Source organism: Hipposideros armiger, unplaced genomic scaffold, assembly GCF_001890085.2.
Source record: "Hipposideros armiger isolate ML-2016 unplaced genomic scaffold, ASM189008v1 scaffold_14, whole genome shotgun sequence".
Lineage (NCBI taxonomy): Eukaryota > Metazoa > Chordata > Mammalia > Chiroptera > Hipposideridae > Hipposideros > Hipposideros armiger.
This window is the reverse complement of record NW_017731364.1, coordinates 2586055-2609271: the sequence shown is the minus strand read 5'-3', so window position 1 is coordinate 2609271 and position 23217 is coordinate 2586055. Positions and strand designations below refer to the sequence as shown.

The 23217-nt window shown below is 55.3% G+C and overlaps 1 protein-coding gene across 3 annotated transcripts; it reads right to left on the bottom strand.

The window, feature by feature from the left end:
• Positions 1-646: 646 nt before the first annotated feature.
• Positions 647-20532, bottom strand: EPHB3 (EPH receptor B3). 3 transcript variants are annotated; one of them, XM_019667638.1, is made up of 16 exons: positions 19968-20532; positions 11374-11438; positions 9537-10209; positions 7035-7190; positions 5890-6240; positions 5592-5716; positions 5253-5412; positions 5064-5172; positions 4646-4698; positions 3540-3662; positions 3151-3398; positions 2464-2679; positions 2203-2352; positions 1918-2111; positions 1644-1799; positions 647-1539 (listed from the first exon to the last, which is right to left on the bottom strand). In XM_019667638.1, exons 1-16 carry the CDS (start codon positions 20077-20079, stop codon positions 1431-1433), a joined length of 3000 nt encoding a protein of 999 aa, XP_019523183.1. In that variant the 5' UTR covers positions 20080-20532; the 3' UTR covers positions 647-1430. The 3 variants fall into 3 exon arrangements, with proteins under 3 accessions (XP_019523183.1, XP_019523173.1, XP_019523193.1); XM_019667628.1 differs by having other exon boundaries at positions 1329-1539; positions 2203-2679; XM_019667648.1 differs by lacking the exon at positions 647-1539 and having other exon boundaries at positions 1650-1799; positions 1941-2111.
• Between the last annotated feature and the right edge of the window lie 2685 nt (positions 20533-23217).

Here is a 23217-nt window from a genome sequence, read left to right as displayed (position 1 = left end):
AGTGTTCAGGCAATCTTTGGGTGGGAACCCCAACCCTGGGCATCACTTAGTACTGGCTCAGCGACTTTGGGCAAGTTACTTAACCTCTCCCTTTCCTCCTCTGTAAAAAGATAAAAATACTTCCTCTCCTGGCTGGGTTGTTGTGAGATTAAATAAGATCCGTGTATAAATGGGGCATTTTAGCTTAGTTCCTGGAGCACAGTAAGCGCTCAAGAAGTAGCCACACTTCTGAGCTGATGTTTGCTGAAAGGAGCTGTCCTCTGCATTTAAACACCAGCGGGCTCTAGTCCCCTTTGTCCTTGGCCATGTGACCCTGGAAGCTGACTAACCTCCCTCTACCCTCAGCTCCCTCAGAGACAATGGATGTGAAAAGACGCTGTCTGTAAAACACCATCCAGACTCAAATGTCTGCCCCCCACCCCCCACAACCCTCTGAGGTAGTACGGGCTCTACTGTCATCACCTCACTGCCAAGCTAGTTAGATGCACTGAGGCCGAAGCACAAAGCGGAAGTTGAGCCTGGATAGGCCTGGATCTGGTCTCCCAGTGACTCCAGGGAATTCTGAGAGGCTGGCAGCCAGGGATTGTGAACTTGAGGGCACAAGGCAATACTGCCTTGGGAGGTGCAATGAAAAGGTGCAAGAGCATCATCGTATTGCCTTTATTCCGCTGACGGCCCATCTGGCCCCACTGCAGGGCACAGGGCCAAGCTTTTACACGCTCACCCACACTCTCTGTGCAGGCCAGTGCGTACACACACACTACACACACACACACACACGCACGCAAACACACTCTCACACACATCTGATTTCTGGCTCTGAGAGTCAGTCTCTGGGGGGCAAGGGCTATTCCTTAGCCTGCCCCTGCCTGCCCTTTTATGACAGCACCACGGGCGGGGATGGGGCAGGGCCCTCAGCCCCCAGAAAAGTCCCTGTGCAAACTGGAGATGCCAGCTAGCTTTGGGATGGGGGTGTCACATTTCTCCGTTCCTGGAGTCCCTTCCTCCAGTTCCTGAGGGAGGGACTGCTCTCTGCCTACCTGGGGGGCCAGACCCCCACCAGGGCTGGGCCCTATGGAACCCAGGCTTATCCCCCACTTGACCTTGCCAGGACCTCCAGCACTGAAGAATAGCCAAGTCTGAGGTGGTGGGGATCCCCCACTGGAGAGCAGAAAGGCCTGGGCCCCTGAGGGGCTTGAGGAGGGGTCATCACCCCCTCTCCTAATCCATCTTCAATATGAAGAGGTTTGGGGCACACTTTCTGGGGAGGGAGTTCAGGCCTGGAGGAGACGTCCCGCTTGGACCCTCCCCAGACTTTCATCTTCTGGGCCACAGCCTACGGCCAGGCACCCAAAAGTCCAATAGTCCAGCTGGCTGGTCAGAGTCCCTGCGTAGTTCTTGGGGGCCGCCCACCCGGTGAGAGTCGGGTGTCAGACCTGCACGGGCAGCGTCTGGTTCATCTGCAGCCGCATGTCCTGGATACTACTGAGGATCTTCTTCTGGTGGCCAGCCAAGGTGACTCCGATCCGGAGCAGGTCTCTGCAGATGGACCAAGGGCAGGTCAGTCCCTCCCCTCCTGCCGACCACTCTGGGCCCAGCTCAGAGCTCCCTGACCGGCCCCTCCAAATCTAAGGCACACTTACTCTGCGGTCATCTGGGCCACCAGGTCAAAGGATGCGAAGCCCGCACTGACGAAGCTCTCCTTGTACCGCCCCATCTTGATGGCATCCAGCCAGTCACCAACTGTCGTGAAGGTTGTGTAATCTGGGACTGTACGGTCCAGGAGGGGCTGTGACATGCTGTGGGGAGAAGAGGAACCTGGTGACATGCTGTGGGGAGAAGAAGGACCTGGCAGGAGAAGCAGGGATAGGGCTGCTAGCTCGAGACCAGGGTGGGAGCGGAAGCAGAGGTACTGACCCAGACTGGGCGCTGGCAATGACCTTGAGGCTGGCAGCGTTGCGGATGAGCTTGTCTAAGGTGTTGACAATCTGGGAGAACTTGGGCCTGAGGTTCCGGTCCCGCACCCAGCAGTCCAGCATGAGCTGGTGCAGTGCTGTGGGGCAGTCCATGGGTGGGGGCAGCCGGTAATCCTGCTCCACGGCATTGATGACCTGGGCCGAGAGCAGGAAAACCTGGAGTGAGCCACCACTCTGCTCCCCAGCCAGCTCTCACCCACCAACTGCTCTGGCTGGCCCCACTCACATCCTGGTTGCTCATGTCCCAGTAGGGTCGCTCTCCATAACTCATGACCTCCCACATGACGATTCCATAGCTCCAGACGTCACTAGCAGAGGTGAACTTCCGATAGGCTATGGCCTCTGGGGCAGTCCAGCGGATGGGGATCTTCCCGCCCTGGTGAGGGGGGCACACGCCCTTCACCCTATGACTCGGGGCTGGTCCCCAGCCCCGAGCCCCTGCCTGGTTGGCCCCACCCCCAGTCTCCCTCCCAGCTGCTTCCTGTACCAGGGAGCTGGTGTAGGTAGGATCGGAGGGATCGTCCTCCAGGAAGCGGGAGAGGCCAAAGTCCGAGACTTTGCAGACAAGGTTGCTGTTGACAAGGATATTGCGGGCAGCCAGGTCACGGTGCACGTAGTTCATCTCAGACAGGTACTTCATCCCGGCAGCAATGCCCCGTAACATGCCCACCAGCTGGATGACCGTGAACTGTCCATCGTTGAGCTGGAGGCAACAAGCAGGCTCAGGTGGGCCCATCACCTCCCTCCTGCCCAAGGGCCTGCCTGCCCACCCGCTCCAAGTCCTCCAAGACCATGCTTTGCCTATCCCTGCAGCCATGTCCAAAGGGCAGTGAAAGTAAGAAAGCTGCCCTGCTGTGTGGCAGGCATCTTATACAACATCTCAGCCAATCCCTACAAGGACCAAATAGTTCTTACCACTCCCATTTTGCAACCAAGGCAGCTGAAACTCAGAGAGGTTAAGCAAAGCCTGAGGTCACACAGGCAGTAGGGGCCGTCAGAATGAGAACTCTGGTCTTTCTGGCTCTCAAGGCCCCACTATTTCCCTGCACCACGCCACCTCAACAAGTATTGCATAGAGTTGAATAAAGTCTGTGCAATTTGTGGAAGGGGATGGTTTGCCCAACCCAGCTCGCTGGGACAGAGGTAGAGTGAGGGACTGGGGGCTGGCTCTTACCCGGAGGAAGGAATCCAGAGCACAGTTCTCCATGAACTCGGTAAGGATCATGACAGGCCGACTTTTGGTGACCACGCCCTCCAGCCGGATTATGTTGGGGTGGTCAAACTGACCCATGATGGAGGCCTCACTTAGGAAGTCCCGCCGCTGTCTTTCGGTGTAACCCACCTTCAATGTCTTGATGGCCACAAACACCTCCCGGCGGCCGGGTTGTTTCAGCCGACCCCGGCACACTTCCCCAAATTCCCCTGCAGGGCACAGGGCATAGGTAGTAAGCTATTTCTGGGATCCTTCCTGTACCCAGTCTATCTCACCCCTCTCTTGGGGTAACAACCTCCTCCCTGGCCCTTCCCCACCCTCTCAAACCCACCGTGCCCCTGGGGACTCACCCGCGCCAATCACCTCCTCAATCTTGACACAGGATACATCGATCTCCTTGGCAAACTCCCGCACAGCCTCATTAGGGTCCTCATAGGTAAAAGGGTCGATATAAACCTTCATTCCAGGAGCAACTAGAGGAAGGGAAGGTGGGCATAAAAGGGGCACAGCTCTTCAGGCTGGAGGCGGTGAGGGAACGCATCGGCTGGCACCCTCGGGCGGTCACCCCTGATGGGAGCACAGGCCGTGACCTTCTTGCTAAGCGAGTTTTATATTCCTCTCTGCTGAAGCCATAACTCCCCCCCTCCCCCTACCACCATCCCCTCCATGAGAACTAGTGACCATAAGAGACACCTGGGATTCTTCTTTCACTCAGTTCTCATCATGTCAAAACCTTTCTCAGATTTGCCCCTCCCCTCATTCACACTGCCCCTGACCTTGTCCAGGCCTTCAACACTCAAACTATTGCAATAGCCTCCCAGCTGGGCTCTCTACCTCTGGACATTTCACACCAATCTACCTGCATACCTGTCTTCCTAAAACAATACTTTCATTGTGTTCCTCTCCAGCTTGAGAGCCTTTTGCATTACCTATGGTGGAATCAAGTCCCAACTCCTCTGCCTGCCTTTCACGACCCTCCAAGGACTGGCCGCAATTACCTAGCTTTGCTTCCCAACAGTTGTCAAACCAGTCTTCTCACTGCCCCCACAGTTGGGCACTTTCCCCACCCCACCCACTATCATCTAGAGGCTCCTCTAGCCAGGAATGCTCTCCTCCACCTCTCTAAACCCTGCTCATCCCGTCTAGCTCAGCTCAGTCCAAGGCCACCTCCTCCAGGAAGCCTTCCTCTTCTCTGAACTCTTACTGCCCTTTATAACAGGAACAGCCGGCTTAACACTTAATTGTTCTCTCATTGTTTCCTGTGTGTACGCATCTTGTCTTTCTCACAGGACTAACTGCCTTGGAGGACAGGGGTCACATCTCATTCATCTCTGAGGCTGGCAGGAGTGAGGTAGGGGCTCAGGAAATGTCACTGATTGGAAGCAGGAGGGGGCATCTCCAAGCCCTGCTGGGGCCAATGGAGCTTAGGGAAGCCAGGGTGAGGAGACAAACTTACTGTATTGCTGCAGCTTCTCTGTATACTCTGAATCAGAGCCATGCCGCTGCTTCCTGGAAGAGGAAGGGGAAAGGGAGTCCTGAGACAAGTCCCACGGCTCCCTTTGTTCAGGGGACCCTTGGACACACAGGAGGGGCAGAATGCACAGGGGACGGCCCAGTGCCCGGTCACATGGTCCGTGATTACAGCAGCCACTGGGTCTCTGGGCAAGAGACTCAGTAGATTCGGTGGTGATGGGCGGGGGCATGCGGACGTGGGTGTGGACTGGAGGGCCTTTCCAGCATGGAAAACCTGGGCCCAGGAAGGCTGTGGCTCTGGGCTTGATGTGGGTGATGGGTCATGTGTGTAGCATGCGGGCTCTGGGGTACTAAAGGGAAGCTCTAGTCAGCCACGGGAGCCATCGTGGGCCCGAGAGTACCTGAGGCAGACGACAGCGATGACCACGACAGCCACCACAAAGACAAGGCCAGCCGTGGCAGAGCCCACAATCAGGGGAAGCTGCTCCTGGAGCTGCTGGGCACCGGAGCCTGGAGACCGAGAGGACACTGGTGAGTGCGAGGACAGAAGGTATGGGCCAGGGCAGGGGTAGGTGGAGGAGCGCATGTACCTCTCTCGCTTGTGGTCTCAAACTCAGCCGGGCGGCTGTACTGCCCGTAGCCAGCTACTGTGCGGGCGCGAACCTGGACCACATAACGGGCATCGGGCCGCAGGCCATCCAGCTGCACCGAGTTCTTCTGGCTGGTCACCGTGGAGGCGATGCCCTCACTCTATAACACCACAAGGAAGGAGGCATCTCAGTGGATTCTGAGGCCAATCAGCCCCTGCCCACCCCTAGGCCCACCCTGTGGCCCTCTCAGGGCCGAGGCCTTACTCCCAAGGGCCCCTGATACTATCTGGGGGTAATCTTCTTCTCCCAAGGCCTCCTCCTGACCCTTGAAGCTCTGACCTTCTCAAAGTACTTCATCTCGTAGTCCAGGATGACGCCATTGGGCCGCTCTGGGGGTGCCCAGGACAGTGTCAGGCTGCTGCCTGAGCTGCTGTGCAGGTGGAGTGTAGGCACTTCGGACGGGGCTAGGGGAAGATCGGAGGTGGGGGGCTCACCACAGGCTCCTTGGGCTCTGGCATCCTTCCCAAGGACCTAGTTCCCATGGGCCCCTTGGTGGTGTGTTGGTAGGCCCTGAGCAACCTCAGCTCTGTGTGGGAGAAGATGACCCAGACCCGACCCTCCTGAGTCCCCTCCTCACCAGCCTGGTTGGTGGTGATATTCACAGCCGCATAGCGGGGGGGCAGAGGGCTCTTGCCCGAGACACCATTGACTGCCTGCACCTCAAAGGTATAGCGCGTGTGGGCCAGCAGATGGCTGATGTGGACCCGGCGCTCTGTCAGGCCCAGCTGGCGAGGCACAAACTCCACGTTGTCATCACAGCGTGAGCAGGCTGAGGCTCCCCCGGCCCCTGGGCCCCCACGGCACTTCTTGCAGATGACGTTGTATAGGAGGTCTTCCCGGCCACCCAGGTCCCGGGGCTCACTCCACTCAAGGATCAGTGAGGTCTCATTCACATTGGAGATCACACCCCGGGGTGGAGATGGCACAGCTGTGGGGAAGGTGGAGGGAAAGGGCAGTGAGCTAGGGGCCCTAGTACCACCCTTCTGCCCAGAGTTCCTGCTCATTCTAAGCTGCTTCCTACTTCCTTGCTGGTGCCTCTGCTTTAATAAACAGAGTACTTTCCCCACACTTCTTCACTGGGCTGACTTCTATTTAGCCTTCATGGCTCAACTTGAAATGTCACCTCCTCTTGAAAGCCTTCCTTGATTCATCTGCTCCCTGTCCTCTGCACTCCAATAACACAATTCCTGGGCATCCCTCCAGCCCAGCACTTAGCACATTATATGGTCATTATCTGTCTTCATATCTGTTTCTCCCACCAGGTTGCAAGCTCCGTTAGGGCAGTGCCTATATCTTATTCTGCTCCACATGCCTGGTGCTTGGCATAATGCCTGGCACACCAAAGGCCAGAGCGGAAAGAACGCAGGACAGCAGGCTGCCCCAGGGATGTGAGGCCCCCTCTGTAGTTATAGTTGTGCCAAAAGAGCAGCAGTTCTATGCAGAGGAAGGTGGACTGGAAGGCCCCAGCCAGTTCATGATGTTCAGCTGGGAGCTAGTAGGTGCTTATTAAATGTTGGTGGAAGGACTGAGCCAGCTCATGTGGATTCTGGCTTAGAGCCAGTCACTTCCTAGCTGTGCCGTGCTGACAACATCTAACCTCCTGAGCCTCAGTTTCCCCATCTGGAAAATGGAGATATTCATAGTGACTGTTTAGGCCCTCCCAGGCCAACCCAAAGAGGCCAGGCCTGGAGTAGTTGAGTGCAAGGACACGCATTCACTCACTGGTACAGGCACTGTCTGCCGAATCCGAATCTGCACGATAGAAGTTATTGTGGCAGGTGCAGATGCTTGCGGCTGGCGAGGTGGTGCGGCTGTTGGGGGGACAGGGAAGGCAGGGCCCCTCTCCTTGCTTCGCCTTGTAGCTCCCAGCGGGGCAGGCTGTGGGGGAGAAGAGGATAAATGTGCTCACCTCCCTTCCCTGCAGACACCAATCCTGCACACTGCCGTGAGAATCTGGCCCTTCCCCAGCACAGGTCTTGGCCCCTCCACCTCCTAGGCTGTGGGGGCCATGATGGTATTGCCTAACTCAAGCTGCAGCTACAAAAGGCCCTTTTGCCCCGTGGAAACCCCATGTCAGCGGATTCCTCCCTGCCCCTGCCCCCCCCACCCCCCAGGCCTCAAGAACTAAGACATCAGCCCTATAACTTGGACAGCCCGGGCTTGTCAAGGCAGGGAAGAGAGAGTTGGGAGGAAGAAGCGGGGGAATGTGAAGAGGCAAGGGATGGGAAGAGGCCACTAGCAGCTGGCAGCACCCTGTACTCTGCTGGGATGCCCACCCCTCCCTGAAGCTTAAGGAAAATCATTCCTGAGAACCCTCAAGGACACCCCAAAACAGGTGGGAGGTGGGGGCCTCTGAGTTTCAGTCAATCTCTTTCCCTACCCATTAGGAGCTGGGCAGTGGCTCCTTTCGGCCTTTGGGGAGGACTGGGGGCTGAGGAGGGGTGAGAAAAGGAGAGAAAGACAGCAGGCAGGAAAGCTGGGGTCGCCTGGAGTTCAGAGGCCTCAAAGCATCCAAGACGTGAACCCCAGGCTTTACAGAGAGCCTAGGGCTCAATGCCTGAGCATCCCTTCTTCTCTCTCTCTCTTGTCATCTACACTCGGACCCCTGGACCTGGGCTCTGTAGGTTCTCCAGATCTACGATGGCCATAGAATTTATTATTCAAACTGGAATATTTTGAAAGTGAAAGGGGACATTAATAATAACCATGTTAGGACAATGGGCATAAACCAGGAATGTCCTGGACGCACTCAAGTGTGTGGTCAACCTATCCATAAATGACTGCCTCTGGGGAGGTCATCCAGAGTTGGGGATATGCCCTTCTCTGAGGTTTAACCTGCCCTTGCTAAGGTGATATTCCATCCAAGCTCTTTGAGCCTGTGGGGGGAAGGGGGCAGAGGCCAGGCCAGCCTGGTTGCTATGGGAACCAGCATGCATTTCCTGCCAGGGACCTGCAGAGTGTTAGCCCCTCTTCAGGCTGTCAGGCTCATCACCCCCACCCCCTTTCACTATTTAGGAAGAGGAAGTCTGGGGGCAGGTTCCCATAGAGAAGTGGAGAGGAGCTGAGCAAGGCACTATTCACCTTCTCAGGACAACACTGGGCCTCATAGCCAGGCTGGGGTTGCCAGGCCCCTCATATGCTGTGCTTTGCTAACAGCCAGCTCCCACGTCTCCAAGCTACAGGCTTCAAGTGCCAGGGGGGAGAATGGGGGAAGGGGACAGCAGACAAGGTCCTGAGCACCTCATCCTGCATGGTAGAGCACTGGACAAGGCTTTAGTCCCAGTTCCCACAATCCCAGCTATGAGGCATTGAGTGCAGAACCTCTCTGAGACTCAGTTTCCTTATTGGCAAAATAGGAGACATGACTGGACTCGACCTTACAAGTTTGTGGTGAGGCTCAAATGAGCGCAGTCTAGTACATTGTTAAGGTCTTAGGAGTCTTGGCAAGCCACCAGAAACAAGCCTCCTATACTAACCTCCTCATGTAGGAAATAAGGACAAAACAATCCCTGATCTCCATGCATCCCAGGGCTCCTGAAAGTCATAGCTAAGCTCACACAGTCTTTGTGCTTACCATGTGCCAAGCACTGCTCTGAGGGCTTCACATGCATCTATACACGTAAGCCCCATGACACCTCTACGAAGGAATCAACATTGTCCCCATTCTGCTCATGAGGAAACCGAGGTTCAAGAATTAAGTGACTTGCCCAAGGTCTCACAGGTTCTAAGAGGCAGAGGCAGGACTCAGATCTCAGGAACTGGGCCCCTGTTCACTGGGCATAAATACTGCCTTTCAAGGAGCAGATGAGGCCCCAAGGTGAAAGGGCCAAGCACACGGTGCCCACATCCTCTGTCCCCACAGCTATACTTCTAGGGTGAGGCCTTGACTTGGGCGTGAGGCAAGAAGGCATCTTTGCAGCCTCCTGAGTCTCTGACCAGGTTCTCCAGGGGCCTCCCTGTCATGGATTCTCTATGTCTCTCTTCCTCACTCTTTAGTTTCATTTTTTTCTTTCATTATCCTGGTATCTCTCCTCATTTTCTCTCATCTCCCTCCTTGCACCACATTCTCTGCATGTGATACCCCTCTTCCCTTTCCTCCCTCCGCCCCAGACCTGATGCCAGACTACCTTGTCTGGCAGGTAGCAAGCAGTGGGTACCGGCAGTAGGCAGTTGTAGCCAAAGCCCTTCCCTCCCTCTCCACCCCCCAGGCCAGTCCCCACTCACGACGGCACTGGGACTCCTTGGCAGCTGGTTCATGGCCGGTGGCACAGGTGCAGGCACCCACAGGCACCATCCACTCCCCATCACCGTTGCAATAGAGCTTGAGTGGCACCGACACCTCTACAGCATTAGCGATGCAGGTACCAGGGGCAATGACCAGTGAGGTGGGCTCGGCCCCAGTGAGGGTCTCAGGGAAGAGGGCGAAGCCTGCGGTGGTGGATGCACACTTCTTATAGAAGGCACGCACGGAGATGAGTGACATGCAGGCGCCCTGGTCCTGGAAGGCCAAGTAGAAGCCGGCCTTGGACAGTGGCCCAAAGCTGCGCACCTTGGTGTTGACACGGCCAGTATCGAGCTTCGAGAAGCTCTCATCGGGCGCGATGGTGTCCACCTTCACGTAGGGGTTCTCCATCCAGAAGGGAGAGAAGGCTGAGGCCACGTCGCTGTCAGCCTCATAGTAGAAGAGGTTGAAGGTCTCCTTGCAGGAGCCGGGGATGTTGGGGATGCTGTTGCAGTCACGCACAGTGAACTTGAGCTCCACGTAGACGCGCTGCACATCCCGCCGCCAGATGAACCCCGTGCGAAGCCAGTTGTTCTGGCTTGACTGATGCACGTTACACACCTGGTACGTGCGGATGGGGTTCATGGCCTCATCGTAGCCACTCACCTCTTCCCACTGTACATGGACCAAGTGAAAAAGACAGGGAGTGAGCACCAACATTTGCCAGGTGCTGACCACATGCCCAGATCTGCTATAGTTACTTCACAGAGATCCTTCTGCAGTGTAGTGGCTGAACGCTCAGACTCTATGAGTTCAAATCCCAGTTCTCTGCTGGCTGTGTAAATATAGGTAAGTCACTGAACCTCCCTCCGCCTCCATTTTCCCATCTGTAACATGGCAAGAATAAAGATGTACAAGGAATAAATGACTTTAAATGAATGAAGCACTTAGAACAGGGCACTTAGAACAGCTAAATAAATATTAGCTATAATATTTATTATTTCTGTGCCTTAGTTTCACTGTCTGTATAAAAGGGCTAATTGGAAGTATATGAGGCTATAAGGAATTAAATCAGTTTAATACATGTAATGGGCTTGTAACAATGCCTTATATAGAGCAAGCATTCAATAAATATTGGCCATCACATTTATCCTTTACAATCACCCCTTGAGAAGGTGCATCTGCTATCCCCATGCCAGAGAAAAGGAAGCCAAGGCTCACAAAGGCAGAGACTTGCCCAAGGTCACACAGTCAGGCCTGGTGAATGAAGGCTTGTAGTGCCTGTCATTCAACTCCAGTGTTCCAGAGCTTAAGGTGCAATTGTGGACACTATCTAGGGAGGTTAATTAGAATTTTTTTTTTTAAGATGTCAAGACTACAGGAATTTAACAGTCAAGAAATGGAGACTCAGAAGGGTACACTGCCTTGCTCAAGGTCACAGAGCAAGTTAGAGCTCTGGAACCAAGGTTTCCTTGCTCCCAAGCCAGTGCTCTTCCCAGGGACCCAGGAAGGAGAAAGATAGTTGGGGCAGGAGAGGGATAGGAAAAGGCTAAAGACAGGGTGAGGGGGAGGCAGAGGGAGAATGGGACAAAGCTGGTTTATGTGGGAGGGGGGACATAGGCAGACTGAAAGTGAGAAATAAAAACAACCACAGAGATGGGCCATCAGGCAAAGAGGGCAGGTGATAGGTGAAAAGGACACGAATACGGCAGGAGATGAAACTGGCAAGCAAAGGGGGAGGGCAGGCAGACCTTCTCCAGCCCTGATGAGATGAGGACGAGGGCTGCTAGAGATGCAAAAGGCAATCGACACTCCAGAGAGATGGTGAGGAAGTCTTACCCCACTTTCTGGATGAGATGTCCATCCCAACTCAGACGTCACCCATTTTGTGTCCATGAGGGTCTCTGGGGCAGCAACAGAAGAGAAAAGATCAGGGACTAAGCTCATGATGGGAAGAGGTCATCCAGGAAAATCCAGAACACCAGAAACTGATTCCCACTAGGCACCACCCCACTCCACCCCCAAGTCCCCAAACCCTCAGCTCTCCTGCCCCGGAAAAGACTCTGAAGCCATGGCCAGAGATGTCACAGCCCCAGAGATGTCAGGTCAGGCCAGCAGAGAGTGGGTGTCTGCTGCTGACCCCAGGCCTGGGTTAATGAGGCAGGAGCAAGGGCTGGTTCACACACCTACAGGCTCTGCTAATCTCCACACAAAGCGGCCAGCAGGGCCTTTATCCTAGAACAAAGGGCTGTGTGCTTCAGACCCTGCTGCTCAGGCCTCCCCTGACTCTATTCTCAATACAAAGGCCCAGCTCCACACACACTCAGGGGAAGGGGAGGACAATGACAGGCCAGAGCCCACTCCCACCCAGCCTCCCACCTCTGGGGGATGGGGCAGGAATGCTCTTTGAGGGTGAGGTGAAGGCCACCAAGACCCAGCCCAGCTCCCCAAGAGCTAGTGCACTTCTTTCCACAATCCTCAGATAAAGTTACTGTTGGTGTACCCCTTTTACAGATGAGAAAACTAAAGCCCAGATAAAGTAATTATATGGCCTAAGGTAAAACTGGTAGGACTTGGTCCACAGCTAACCCCTTAACTAGGATACTCTGACTGCAATATGCCCTCTGTAAAAGGGGACCAGACAAAGCCTGGAAAGTGGCTGTGTATCCTGTAAGTCACAACCAAGCTGTCGCCTCCTCCAGGAAGCCTTCCCTGAACCCCTAAATCAGGGTTAGATGCCTTCTTCTGTGCATCCTGGGCCAAGGGATTTGTCACAGCACCAATCCTTTTCTGAGTTGAGATTTTTTTTTATCTGTTTCCCTTTGCTTGGTCACAGGAGGAGCCCATTAATGTTTCTGATATAAACTTGCTCCTCTGGAAACCTGGTTCTGGATTCTAGCTAGACAACTCTGCTCTCTGACAGTGTGACCAAGATCAGATCTAGGAGCAGGAAAGAGAGGAGAGACGTGCCAACTCCTTTCTTATAGCCTGGAAGACAGGGCGGCCAGCAGTTCTCCCCTTAACTCTGAGCTAGAATGGGGCACAGTTACCCCAGAACTTCTGGAGGCCTCTACATTAACAGCGGGGCAGGAGGAGGGCACCCAAACCCCACAGGCTCTAGGCTTGTGGTCTTCGCTGCTTCTCTGCAGTCTGGGTCTGAGCTGAGGGTGCTGGATAAGGCAGCCGTGGCCCCTCGTCCTTATGTGAGGCAATGGGGGCAGTCAGGCAGCAACCAGTCACTTCGGAGAGGGAAGCTCCCTCCTCTCCCTCCTCTCCCTCCTCTCCCTCCTGGCAGCAGTGCTGTTCCCTGGAGGGCAGGCTGCAGGGTGAGCTCTCCCAGCCTCATCATCGGTGGCCTGACAGGCCCCTTTGGCAGACAGACAGATAGACACAGACATTCTGCAGGAGGGACAGGAGGAGAGAGGAGATGGGCAGAAGCAGGGGCCCAGAGACAGGCCAGGAGGAGGCAGGCAGCCGGAGCAGAGGCCTCCTAGAGGTGGCTGGTGGGCGGCACCGAGCAGGAGGGATGTGCAGAGGCGACTGGCTAGGACCAGACAGCCGGGATGGCTGGCGGCGGACTACAAAAGACAGTGAGATGGAGAGACAAGGAGGCCCAAGGAGACACAGACAGAGATGGAGGTTGCCAAGTGGCCTCTTCCCCAGCCAGCTGCCCAGAGTAGTCCTGTCCCTGGGAGTCGGCCCAGCCAAACGCACCCCTCCCCCAGCCAGCCAGCCAGTCCGCCTGCTTGTCTGCCCGCTGCCCGCCACCAGCCAGCCCGCCCGAGCAGGCAGGGCTCCCACCGCTCCCTCGGCTGCCTCCCCCCTCCCTCTCCCTCACTTCCTTCTGCTCAGCCTGTGCCAAACCCATCTGGAACTGTTTAAACCCAAATATTCAGCCCCCTCCCCCCTCCAGCCAGATTCCTCCACAGTTTAAAACAAGCCCAGCGCTGGCTCTGAGCAGAGGGAGTGGAGGGAGGGGACCGGTGGGGAGGTGGGAGGCTGGAGGCGGGCAGGAGAGAGGGGGAGGCTCTTCATTTCTGTTTAATTTCTGGGGAGCGAGAGAGGGAGGGAGGGGATCGGCCCTTGGCCATCGCTCAGCCTTGGCCATCGCTCAATCTCGGCACATTTTTCCCATTAATGAGGAGAGGACTTGGATTTCGAGTCATGTGTGCCTGAGGAAGGGCTCCGGTCACCCTGATGAGGAGGGGGCTTGTTCTCTGGGGGAGAGGAGGGGCCTGCTCCCTTCAGCAAGAGGGAGACCCTGAGGTTCCTGTGTTCCAGCCTCAGGAAGGCCCTTGGGGGGGGGAATCCCAGAATTCATCTGTCTGGGGCATTGGGAGAGAGAGACCCAACCCAATAGAGCCCACCTTTTCTCCGCTATGGTGTGTGTGTGTGTGTGTACATGCTGGGGTTGAGCTAAAGGATATGGGGTACAGGGGATAAGCACAAAAGAAAAGTGAGTGAGCAATCTCCAAACTCCCCAACTGCTGACTGCACCCCTACCCTCCTCTGTCCCATCCTGTTGCTGCTGGAGGGAGACTAGAAAGCCGCTGGCAGCTCCCAGATACAGGGCTCAGGCAGGGAACCCCAACAGCCCCCGCAATGTGAGCAGGAAAGTGGACATCAGGCTGGGGGCTTTCTAGGACAGGGCCTTCATATGAAGAAGCGAAGCAACACCCCTTTCAGGTTTCCACTGAGCAACGGAGGAGAACAGCCACGTGGCAGCAGCTGTGTGGCCCTCGCCTGCGCACAAACACACAGATGCACACATTTCACCCAGTTCTCAGTGGCTGGGCTCATCCCCACCACTGGGGCCAAAGAGTGACAAGTCAACACATATGGTGGACAAAAAACACACAAAGCCACAGCCGCCTGCAAACATACACACGGCTTCACACACAGCTATGGTCTGTCTTTCTCAGACACATGGGTGCATATGGTACAAACAGATTAGACTCCTTTAGACATTCATATACAGTGAATCTTTCCTACACACAGATTTGACTTGCCGTAGGCCAATACTCACTCTTACAGTCTTCATACATGCAGATTTCCTGGGACTTACGCATACACAGAGGGCACATGCACCCAACAGTGCATTCTCCTTACACGCCCAACTGCACATACTATTGCCAGTCACAAGTCACAGTCTAGAGTGTAGTCAAGTGCAAACACAAACACCAGTTGTCCTGTGCAGACTTGGTGATGGTGCTCTTACAAAGTCACACAAATCCACATCGGCTGCACACATACAGGTGCCCATTTGCACTGAAACCTGCCACAGGAGCATGCAGACACAGTGTAAGTGTTTAATATCTAGAGTTTGTGTGAAGCCTCAGAGGTTCATCCTTCATGCATATAACACACACACACATATACACACATTGCAAGCATGTTCTTTCTATGTGACAACTCTTTAAGTGGGGTAAGGGAAGAGTTAGGAGAGGGCAGTGTCTGCTAAGAAAGCAGAGGTCCTGGGGCAGTCTTGGCCAGAGGTGCAGGGAAGGAGCAAGCCCCAGACCTGCTTCCTGTGACCCTGGCACAGGCAAGAGCTGTCACAGGGCAAGAAGATGATTCTGGGTGTGGATGGGTGCAGCCTCTCCAGGCATAGCCCCTGTCTAAGCAGCAGGCCATTTCTCTGCCAGAACAATGGCACTAGCCCAAGGGCCCCTGAGCCCTAGGGGAGAGTGTGGCATCATGATGAGATCTAGGGCAACACTTCCACACATAAGTTAGGGACCCAGCAGGAGGGGAAGCTGTGTCTGAGGGCCTCATTGGGCCACTTCGGTGCAGAGGCACCAGCTGAGAGCCTGCCACCTGCCAGACCCCACAGCAACCGACCCTGGGAACAGTGATGTCAGTAAGACCCAGGGAACCAAACTATTCTAGAAACAGAAGCAAGATGCCTTCAGCCCTGGGATGTTGAGGTGGCTGGAAAGGTCATGCTCCAGGGCTGGGCCAGCAGAGCAGGGGCAGGCGGACAGAGAGGCTGTGGTCCGGGCAAGAGGGCACACCCTGGAGCGCTGCCTGCAAGGAGAGGAGGAACTTCATGCTGTCGCTGAGTTGCACGCTCCCCAACACATTGGGTCCCTCCTCAGCCAACCAACCAGAGGGATCTGTCCCGTCTTCTCTCATCCCACCCCTTTCATGGGTTGGTGTATGTACACGTGTGTACCAACTTGCATACTCAGGGTGGTCAGCCTGAGGAGCAAGGTTTCTTGAGGGGGGACCCTGTCATGGACCTGGAGGAGACTAACCCACCCAGGGCCACATCCTCCACCCACCCGCCTGCCATGGCCCCAGGCCCTCAAGTCTGGGAGGCGGGTAGGGAAGCATCTCAGAACAGAGAACACATTTTTGTTTTTCATTCTTCCCCTCAGATCATGGGGATTTATAATTAAATAAACCTGAGAGGGAGGAGAAGGGAGGAAGAAACACAGGGCAGGGAGCCCGGATGCCTCAGTGCTCATCTATGCCCCCCACCCCAGTCCTGGCCCTGCCAGCCAGCCCGCGGGATGGATGGACAGCCAGCCTTATGTGAGGCCTCTGAGCCCTTCCCAGGGATCCGGGCCACAGTGGGTCCGGCCAGGAGTGTGGGGACAGAAGGCAGTTGGAGACCCAGTGCCAGAGCCAGCCCTTGGGACAAGGGTCCTCTCCCACCCCATCAGGTGCCCAGCTGTACCCAGGCTTCCCCCACCCCCCAACACTACCACTCCCCTCCAGCCCAGCTGCCCAATCCCGACAAACCAGTTTGACTCAGCACAACAGGCAGGGCTACAATTTTCAAACTATGCAGGCCTGGTGATTCAGCCTCTTCATGCTGTTTAATTAGTGTAAGGCCGGGTGGTGGAGGCCGTGCCCACGGCAGCTTCAGCTTTAGCTTGCTGCCGCTGAGGCCACAGTGGCGGCAGGCACAGCAGTTCTGGCTAAAGGGAAGGCAGTGACGACGACCGAGCAAACTGGTTCCCCCAAATACCTGCCGTTGTCCCTCAGCAGCAGCTCTGAAGTGCCAGCTCATGATAAACAGGGAAGGAGGGAGGGGGGGCGCCAGAGGCAACTCAAATAAGTGAGCCAGCCACAGAAATCCCAGCCTGTTCTCCCCTCTCAGCTGCCACCTACACAGCGGTCATTATTGCTGCTGCCTGAGAAAGACATGGACTCACACACTGCCTCTTTCCCTCAGGGACCGGTTCCGCTGCAGCCACTACTCAGCTACAATCTCATAACTGTTTCTCTTTACTCAAGAGTCTGTTCCCAGCAGGGACCTCCCCATCATATCTCAGGTATAAGGGCCCTGTGGTCCAAACAGCCTTCCTCATTCCACACCCCATTCCTGGTCTGCTCACCTACTGGACTCCACTCCCACACCCGTTCTTGGTTCTGAAAGGGAGAATGATCTTGGCCTGGGGCAGGGGGGTGCTGGGGAGCACTACTCAAAAGGAGAGTGAGCAACAAGGTGGCCTTGTTTCCCTGTGTCTGTCAGGAAATCCGAGGACAATTTGTGTGTGGTGGGGGAGGGGGTAATCAATCAGGAGAAGGCGAGGGGGTGTTTCTTCAACCAGGGAGGACAAGCAAGGACCCGGGCTCCATCCTCGTGGAAAACTGATGAGATATTTGGATACAGAGTTTTGGTGAACCCCAACTATGCAGGGAGGGAGGAGCAACTGGGTGCTAGATGGTATCTAATGAGTGTGTGCATGAGGCAGCACCCTCAGCCCAGGGACCCTGAGCCTGAATATAATATATAATGACCACCCCCCACCACACACACACACACACACACACACTGCATGCAGACAGCCAAAGTCTACCCTAGGCCAAGGGCAAACCATATCCTAGTAAAGCCAAATGGAAGACTGGAGCAAGGAGGCTAGATCCCCTGTCTGTAAAGCTTGGGGCACTGAAAAAATCTTCAGTGCCTGCCTCTGCTCACAGCGCAGGACCTTCAAGCCTACCCATCCCATCCTTCCAGCTCCAGAACAGGGGTGGGAGAAAGGCAGGAGTCAGGGACAGCTCTGTCCCATCCCATCCCTTCCCTCCTAGAGCTGAAGGGATGGGGGTGGGGGGACAACTTCCCCCTCTCCAGACCAACCTTCCTTCCCCACCTCCCCATCATCCTGCCTATAATTGCCCTCCAGCTGGGTTAAGGGCACGAACATGAATTTTCACTTCTGATGCTCCCCTAGGAGCAAACCCTAGAGTAATAATAATAATAGCTAATACTTGAAAAACAATGGCTACTAAGCACTTTACACACATTATTAAGGATTCAATCCTCACAACAGCCCTAGGAGGTGGGTACTAGCCAATCCTATCTCACCTGTGAGGGACAACAGCAGGGTGGGTAGGGGTACCATCAGGGCAGGGGTCAGTACCTACCTGGAGGCATCTCTCTTTTTTCTTTCAGTCTCTCTCTCTCTCTCACACACACACACACACACACACACACACACACACACACACACACACACACACACACACGAATGGAAGACCCTAAAGTCTGAGGTTGACAAAAGGAACTGGTGAAAGCTGCACTTGGGAGACACCGCTGCTTTCTAGGGGCACCTTACACTGGCCTGGCCTCTCAGCCAGGGAGCAGCACTAGATCCCACTTCACAGCTGGGGTGGGACGAGAGGGGTAGGTAGGGTAGGGGCGACAGCTCAGCTGGTCTCTGCCTCCTAGTCAGTCCCTCAACAACTTGGCCTGGAGGCCTGGATGCCAGCTCCCAGCTAGGGCCTGCCTCGGAGGGTCTAGCAGATTGTGAGGGGTGAAAAGGACGCCGAAAGGGAGGAAAAGAGGGAGGGAGGGAGGGAGGGAGAGGGGGAGCCTCCTCAGGTAGTTCTTGCTCACCTGATCCAAACCACACCCCCACCCCATTCTCAGCACTAGCACCCACCACACCCCACAACAAGGGCCCTGGGGCCTGGCACACATAGCCCCATAAACGTGTGTCCCTGTGTCGCCTCTCCTGGCCTAAGACACAAACCTGGGAACTCCAACAGGCTCCCTGGCTCACACCCTGGAGGCAATCAACAACAAAGCCCCACATTGGTTTCTCACGCCAGCGATCCTATCACACATATGTGGGTGAGTGTGCGCAAGTGTGGGCGCGACCTCAGTGTGTCTGTCTGGATTTGCATGTGTCCGTGTGAATCGGTCTGTCAGCACTAGTGGGCTCAGAGATAAAAGGGATGGGGGCTCTACTTTTTTCCCCTGGAGGAAATTAGAAAGCACCCGAAGATGCCTTTCTCTTGGAACTGTGTGTTCTTTTTTCCTTCCAACCTTTAAGTTTACCCACTGTGAACATATGAACAAACTAAGTTTTACAGAATTCATGTTTTTGTTCCTAAACTAAGAGAGTGACTAGATCTGTTAAAGATGCCAAAAATAAGTACTGCCTATATTCTAATTTCCCCCAAATTTCTGTGGTGTTCTTCCTCCACATTACAGAAGGTTTTTCTTCCCTCATTTAATGGCTCCAAAATTTTTAAAATGTGTGTGTGTGTGTGTCTATTGTTTGTGACCAGTGTCAATGCTTCTGTTCCCCTCAAGCTTGTGTCAAGTGGCATGTGTGTGAGCTCTCCCACAAGGGACTGTTCCCAACACTTGGGATGTTCACCCAAGTACAGTCATTTGGAAGTTGGAGCTACCCTCTCAGCAGCAGTCTTGACAGGTTTCACAGAACCTATTGAGAAGCCCGGCCTTTTCCCACTAGCTAATGGGTAAGGCATCGAGATGCTTGCTACCCGAGCCAAACCTCACCACCTCAGGGATTCAGTGATATCTGAGCACACGGGGGTGTCTTGCTAGAAGGTGGAGGGGAATCCGCAGAGCAGTGTGCAACGCCGGTGCGCGCACTACCTCGTGTGCCGTTGGCGCACGCTAAACCATAAACAATAACAGGCCCCCGCCTCTCCACCCCCGCAGCCATCCCCTGACAAAGCGGGGTGCACGCACTCACACCCTCACAGTTAACTCCAACGGGTTCCTAACCAACGCCGCCCCCCAAGCTGGGGAGTCCTGCTTCGCCCCCTCCACCCGCCACAACTCCGCAGCAGCTCAAAGCCCTCGCCTTGCCTTGGGTCTCCCACACTTCCTCGCCTCTCGGTGCCGAGGGCCGGGTTTCTCCGCGCGGTACTCCCACAAAAGCTCACCACAGGGCCAGAACTCGGGGACGCTCAACCCGAGTTGAGCTGCCCGCGCGACCTTGCAACCCGTGGACCGCCGGCCTCGGAGCCAACGAGGGCCTCCGAGGCGGCTCCGGGGGTGTCCTTGCCGCCTCAACCTCCGGCCCCTGGAGCGGGCGAAGGTGGGGGACCCTCCTCCGACGTGCGCTCAGCCCGCATCGGACCCAAACCACGGGCCCTCTCCGGCCGACGCTCGGGCGACAGGGGCACCTTAGCCCTTGGACTCGCTCCCCGACGCCGCTCACCTTCTAGCGCTCGGCAGCCGGCGGGCAGCAGCAGCGGCAGCAGCAGCAGCGGAGGGAGCAGCGGCAGGAGCCCCGGGGGCAGCGGTGGCGGCGGCGGGTGGGCTCGGGCCATGGCTGGGGCGGGCTCCGGGAGCCGAGCCCGGCCGCGCCGAGCCGCGCCGGCGGGGCTGCGGACTCCCCGGGGAGGGTCCACTCGTCGGGCTCGAAGGAAGGCTTGCGCACGGTCCCAGGAGATCCGGGCAAGAAGGGGGTGCAATCCAGGCGGGTGGCTCCGGGATCGAGGCGGCGCCCCGAACCGGCGATGCTGGCAAGTCGGTCCCGCGGGAATCTGGACGGACCGGTCCAGGAGGATCCCAGGCGCGAGAGAGCTCAGAGCCAGAGGACTCGGGGAAGGCTGGCCGGAACGAGAGGGCGCAAGTGGTCGTAGTTCGGGGTGTACAGTAATCCGGCGGTCCGCCGCGGGCCCGGCTCTGACCCAGGGATCGGGGTGCGTGCGCCGTCCGGGGTCGGAGGAAAGATCTTGCAGCGCCGCTCACGTACTCACTTCTGCTGTCCCCAGCGCTGGCGCGGCCGCTCTGGGCGAGAGGGGCGGGACCGGCCACCTGCCTGTCAAAGCTGCGGCCCCGCCCCTAGCCACGGGTCGCCCACTCACAGACCTTCAGGAGCGCTGGTTCAGCCCCGAGAGGACTCTGCGAGAGTTTAATTGGCCGCGCCTCTATCAGGCCCATCCTCAGGGTCTCCGAGGCCTGGAGTGGGTGGGACCAAGAAAAAGATGAATTAGATTGGGCGGAGCAATACTGTCCATCAGAAGGAGAACCCCGCCTCTTCTCACCCATTGGCTATTAGTAACCGAACCTGAGTCCGAGGAGCTGCCATCCAGTTACAACGAGCCGGGCGCGCCCCCCTGTGGCCCGTACATGCCCAAGGACGCCTCCATGTAGCTGTCTGTTCCAGGAACGTCCAGATCCTAAATTTAGTTTAGGTACTACCAAGGGGCGGCGCCCACCGGGACATACCCTGCGACCAGGGCCTTCTTTCTCATTTATTTATGCATTCATTCATTCAGCAGTGTATTTCATCATTCTTTGAGTCAAAGACTCTGGTGCTACAGCAGTGGATAAGACAGGTTTGTGTTCTCTTGGAGCTAGTTTAATAGTGGAAGCAGGCATGAAGTCATCACAGCCGAGTGTAACAGGTATTATGAAGGAAGGACAGAGTTGGTGGAGCACATGTGAGGAGGACGGCTATGTCTGGCCCTGAGGAAATGACATTCAAGCTTAAATATGAAAGATGAGTAGTAGGTGAAGGATGTGTATTTTGGGAGTGGGAGTGGTAGCTGTTTCAAGCAGAGTAAACACACTTTGTGTGAAGTCCCAGGGGCAAGAGAAACTGATATTCATTGAAGGAATCTGAAAGAAGTTCAGATCTTGAGTGTAGAGGCTGGGAGGCGTTGAAAGGAGACTTAGAAGTAGGTGTGGAGGAACCAGAGGAATTGTTTTCAGACTCATTAGGCCTTCCTAAGAGCTAGGGTTTGAAGCAGAGGCATCACCCTGTCTGATTAGCAAGGCTGCTTTGGGAAGGATGAGTGGGAGGAGGCAAGGGTAGAAATCAGGAGATGAGAGAAGAAGCTGTATAATGGTCAGGTAGAGGAAGATGGTGGCTTAAGCTAGGGTGGTGACTATGAGGATGGAGAAAAGTGGACAAGTCTAAGATGTTTTAGGAAGTAGAGTTCATGGGATTTGTGATTGAGTGGTCGAGAGATTTGTGGTAGATGGAGACATCAAGGAGAACCTCCAGGTATCTGGTTTGGACAAATAGACTTTTCTGCCCCGTTTGCTCAATAAATATTTACAAAGCGCAATAAACACTCTAAAACAATAGGTCTCTTTTAGTAAGCGGTAGATGTTATTATAGCCTTATTTTACAAACAAAACTGACAACTAGAAATGCTTAGTGACTTGCCCCAAGTCACAGTGCTACTAATAAGTGGCAGGGGTAGGATTTGAACCCAGGACTGTATAGCTTTTAGACTTATTTCACTTCATCAGAAATCTGAGAATCACCCAGGTGCTTGTTAAAAACTCAGAATCCTGAGCCACCCACCCCATCTCAGATCTTGGGACTCTGAATCTCTGGGATACGGGGCCCAGCATTCTGTATTTTAAACAAGCATTCTATGTGATTCTTATACACACTAAAATCTGCGAATCACTATCACCATGCAGCCTTTCACCGTTGTAACTGGAAAAACAGCCCTCCATGGTCCCTCTGAGCCTTTCCCAGCTACCCTAAGATTTCTGGAGGCAGAGAATGAGAAACCTGGTTCTAGGAGGCCTCAGAAGTAAGATGGTAACATTTAATCATCTTACAGTGAAGTACCCTAGTTCCAGTCCTGGAAGCCCCATTGGAGTAAATGAGGTCATGGATCTAGTGCTCAAGGACCTTGCTCTGAGAGAGGTCAGTTTTCCTAGTCAGCAGAGGCATGTGGGGTACATGGGGCTGAGGCAGGGGTAAAGGTAGGGGTTCCATGAGACAGAGACCCAGATTCCACACCTAACCCCAGGTACGTCTGCCACCCAGATCTGTTCTCAAGACTTAGAGATGTCCAGCAATATCATTCAAGGCCCTAGACCACAGGAGGAGTCTTGCAGATCATCTTGTACAACTCTCCCACTATAGAGCTGGAAAGCCTGAGACTCAGAGATAGGACTGCTTGCCCTCCAGTTCCCTCTGTCCTGGGGTGCTGGTTGGAGTTGGGCAGGTAATATTTCAGCAGGTGGCCCAGCAGCAACACCTTTTAGCTGAAGTCCTGCTCGTTGTAAGGCGGATCTGTGAAGCCGGCACTCCTGTTTGCTCAGCATCTGTGCCAGGCTAGACCTCGCCCTGGACAAACACAGCCTGCCGAGAGGCAGGCACCGAGCTCCTTTGTTCTTGGGCCTGATAGCAGAGGCAGCAGGGCCAGCAGGTAACGGAGGGCCTGTCCTCACCGGATGTTGGCACCATGGTTCCCACGGGAATGCTTCCTGATCAAGAGACCGACCGGCTGGAGGGCACCTGGGTACTGGTAATAACAGCCTGGCAACAGAGGGGACATGAGAGGGGGCTGGTGGAGGGACGGGAACTGAAAGTCAGGCCAGATAAGGAGAGCTGGAACACCTCCATCCCTTCAGGGATAGGGAGACAGAAGGTGCTAACCTTCTCACCTTTTCAGGCTAAGAAGATACCGAGGAACCCAAGGAGCAGGCTCTGA

What these genes read in the sequence shown, in the direction of transcription:
- EPHB3 (XM_019667628.1), bottom strand. Translation starts at nt 20,079, where the DNA reads ATGGCCCGAGCCCACCCGCCGCCGCCACCGCTGCCCCCGGGGCTCCTG. An exon ending in CGGCTGCCGAGCGCTAGAAG is followed by an intron (nt 11,439 to 19,967) that starts GTGAGCGGCGTC and finishes TTGCTGCCCCAG; the next exon opens with AGACCCTCATGGACACAAAA. An exon ending in ATTGCCAGCGCCCAGTCTGG is followed by an intron (nt 1,800 to 1,917) that starts GTCAGTACCTCT and finishes TTCTCCCCACAG; the next exon opens with CATGTCACAGCCCCTCCTGG.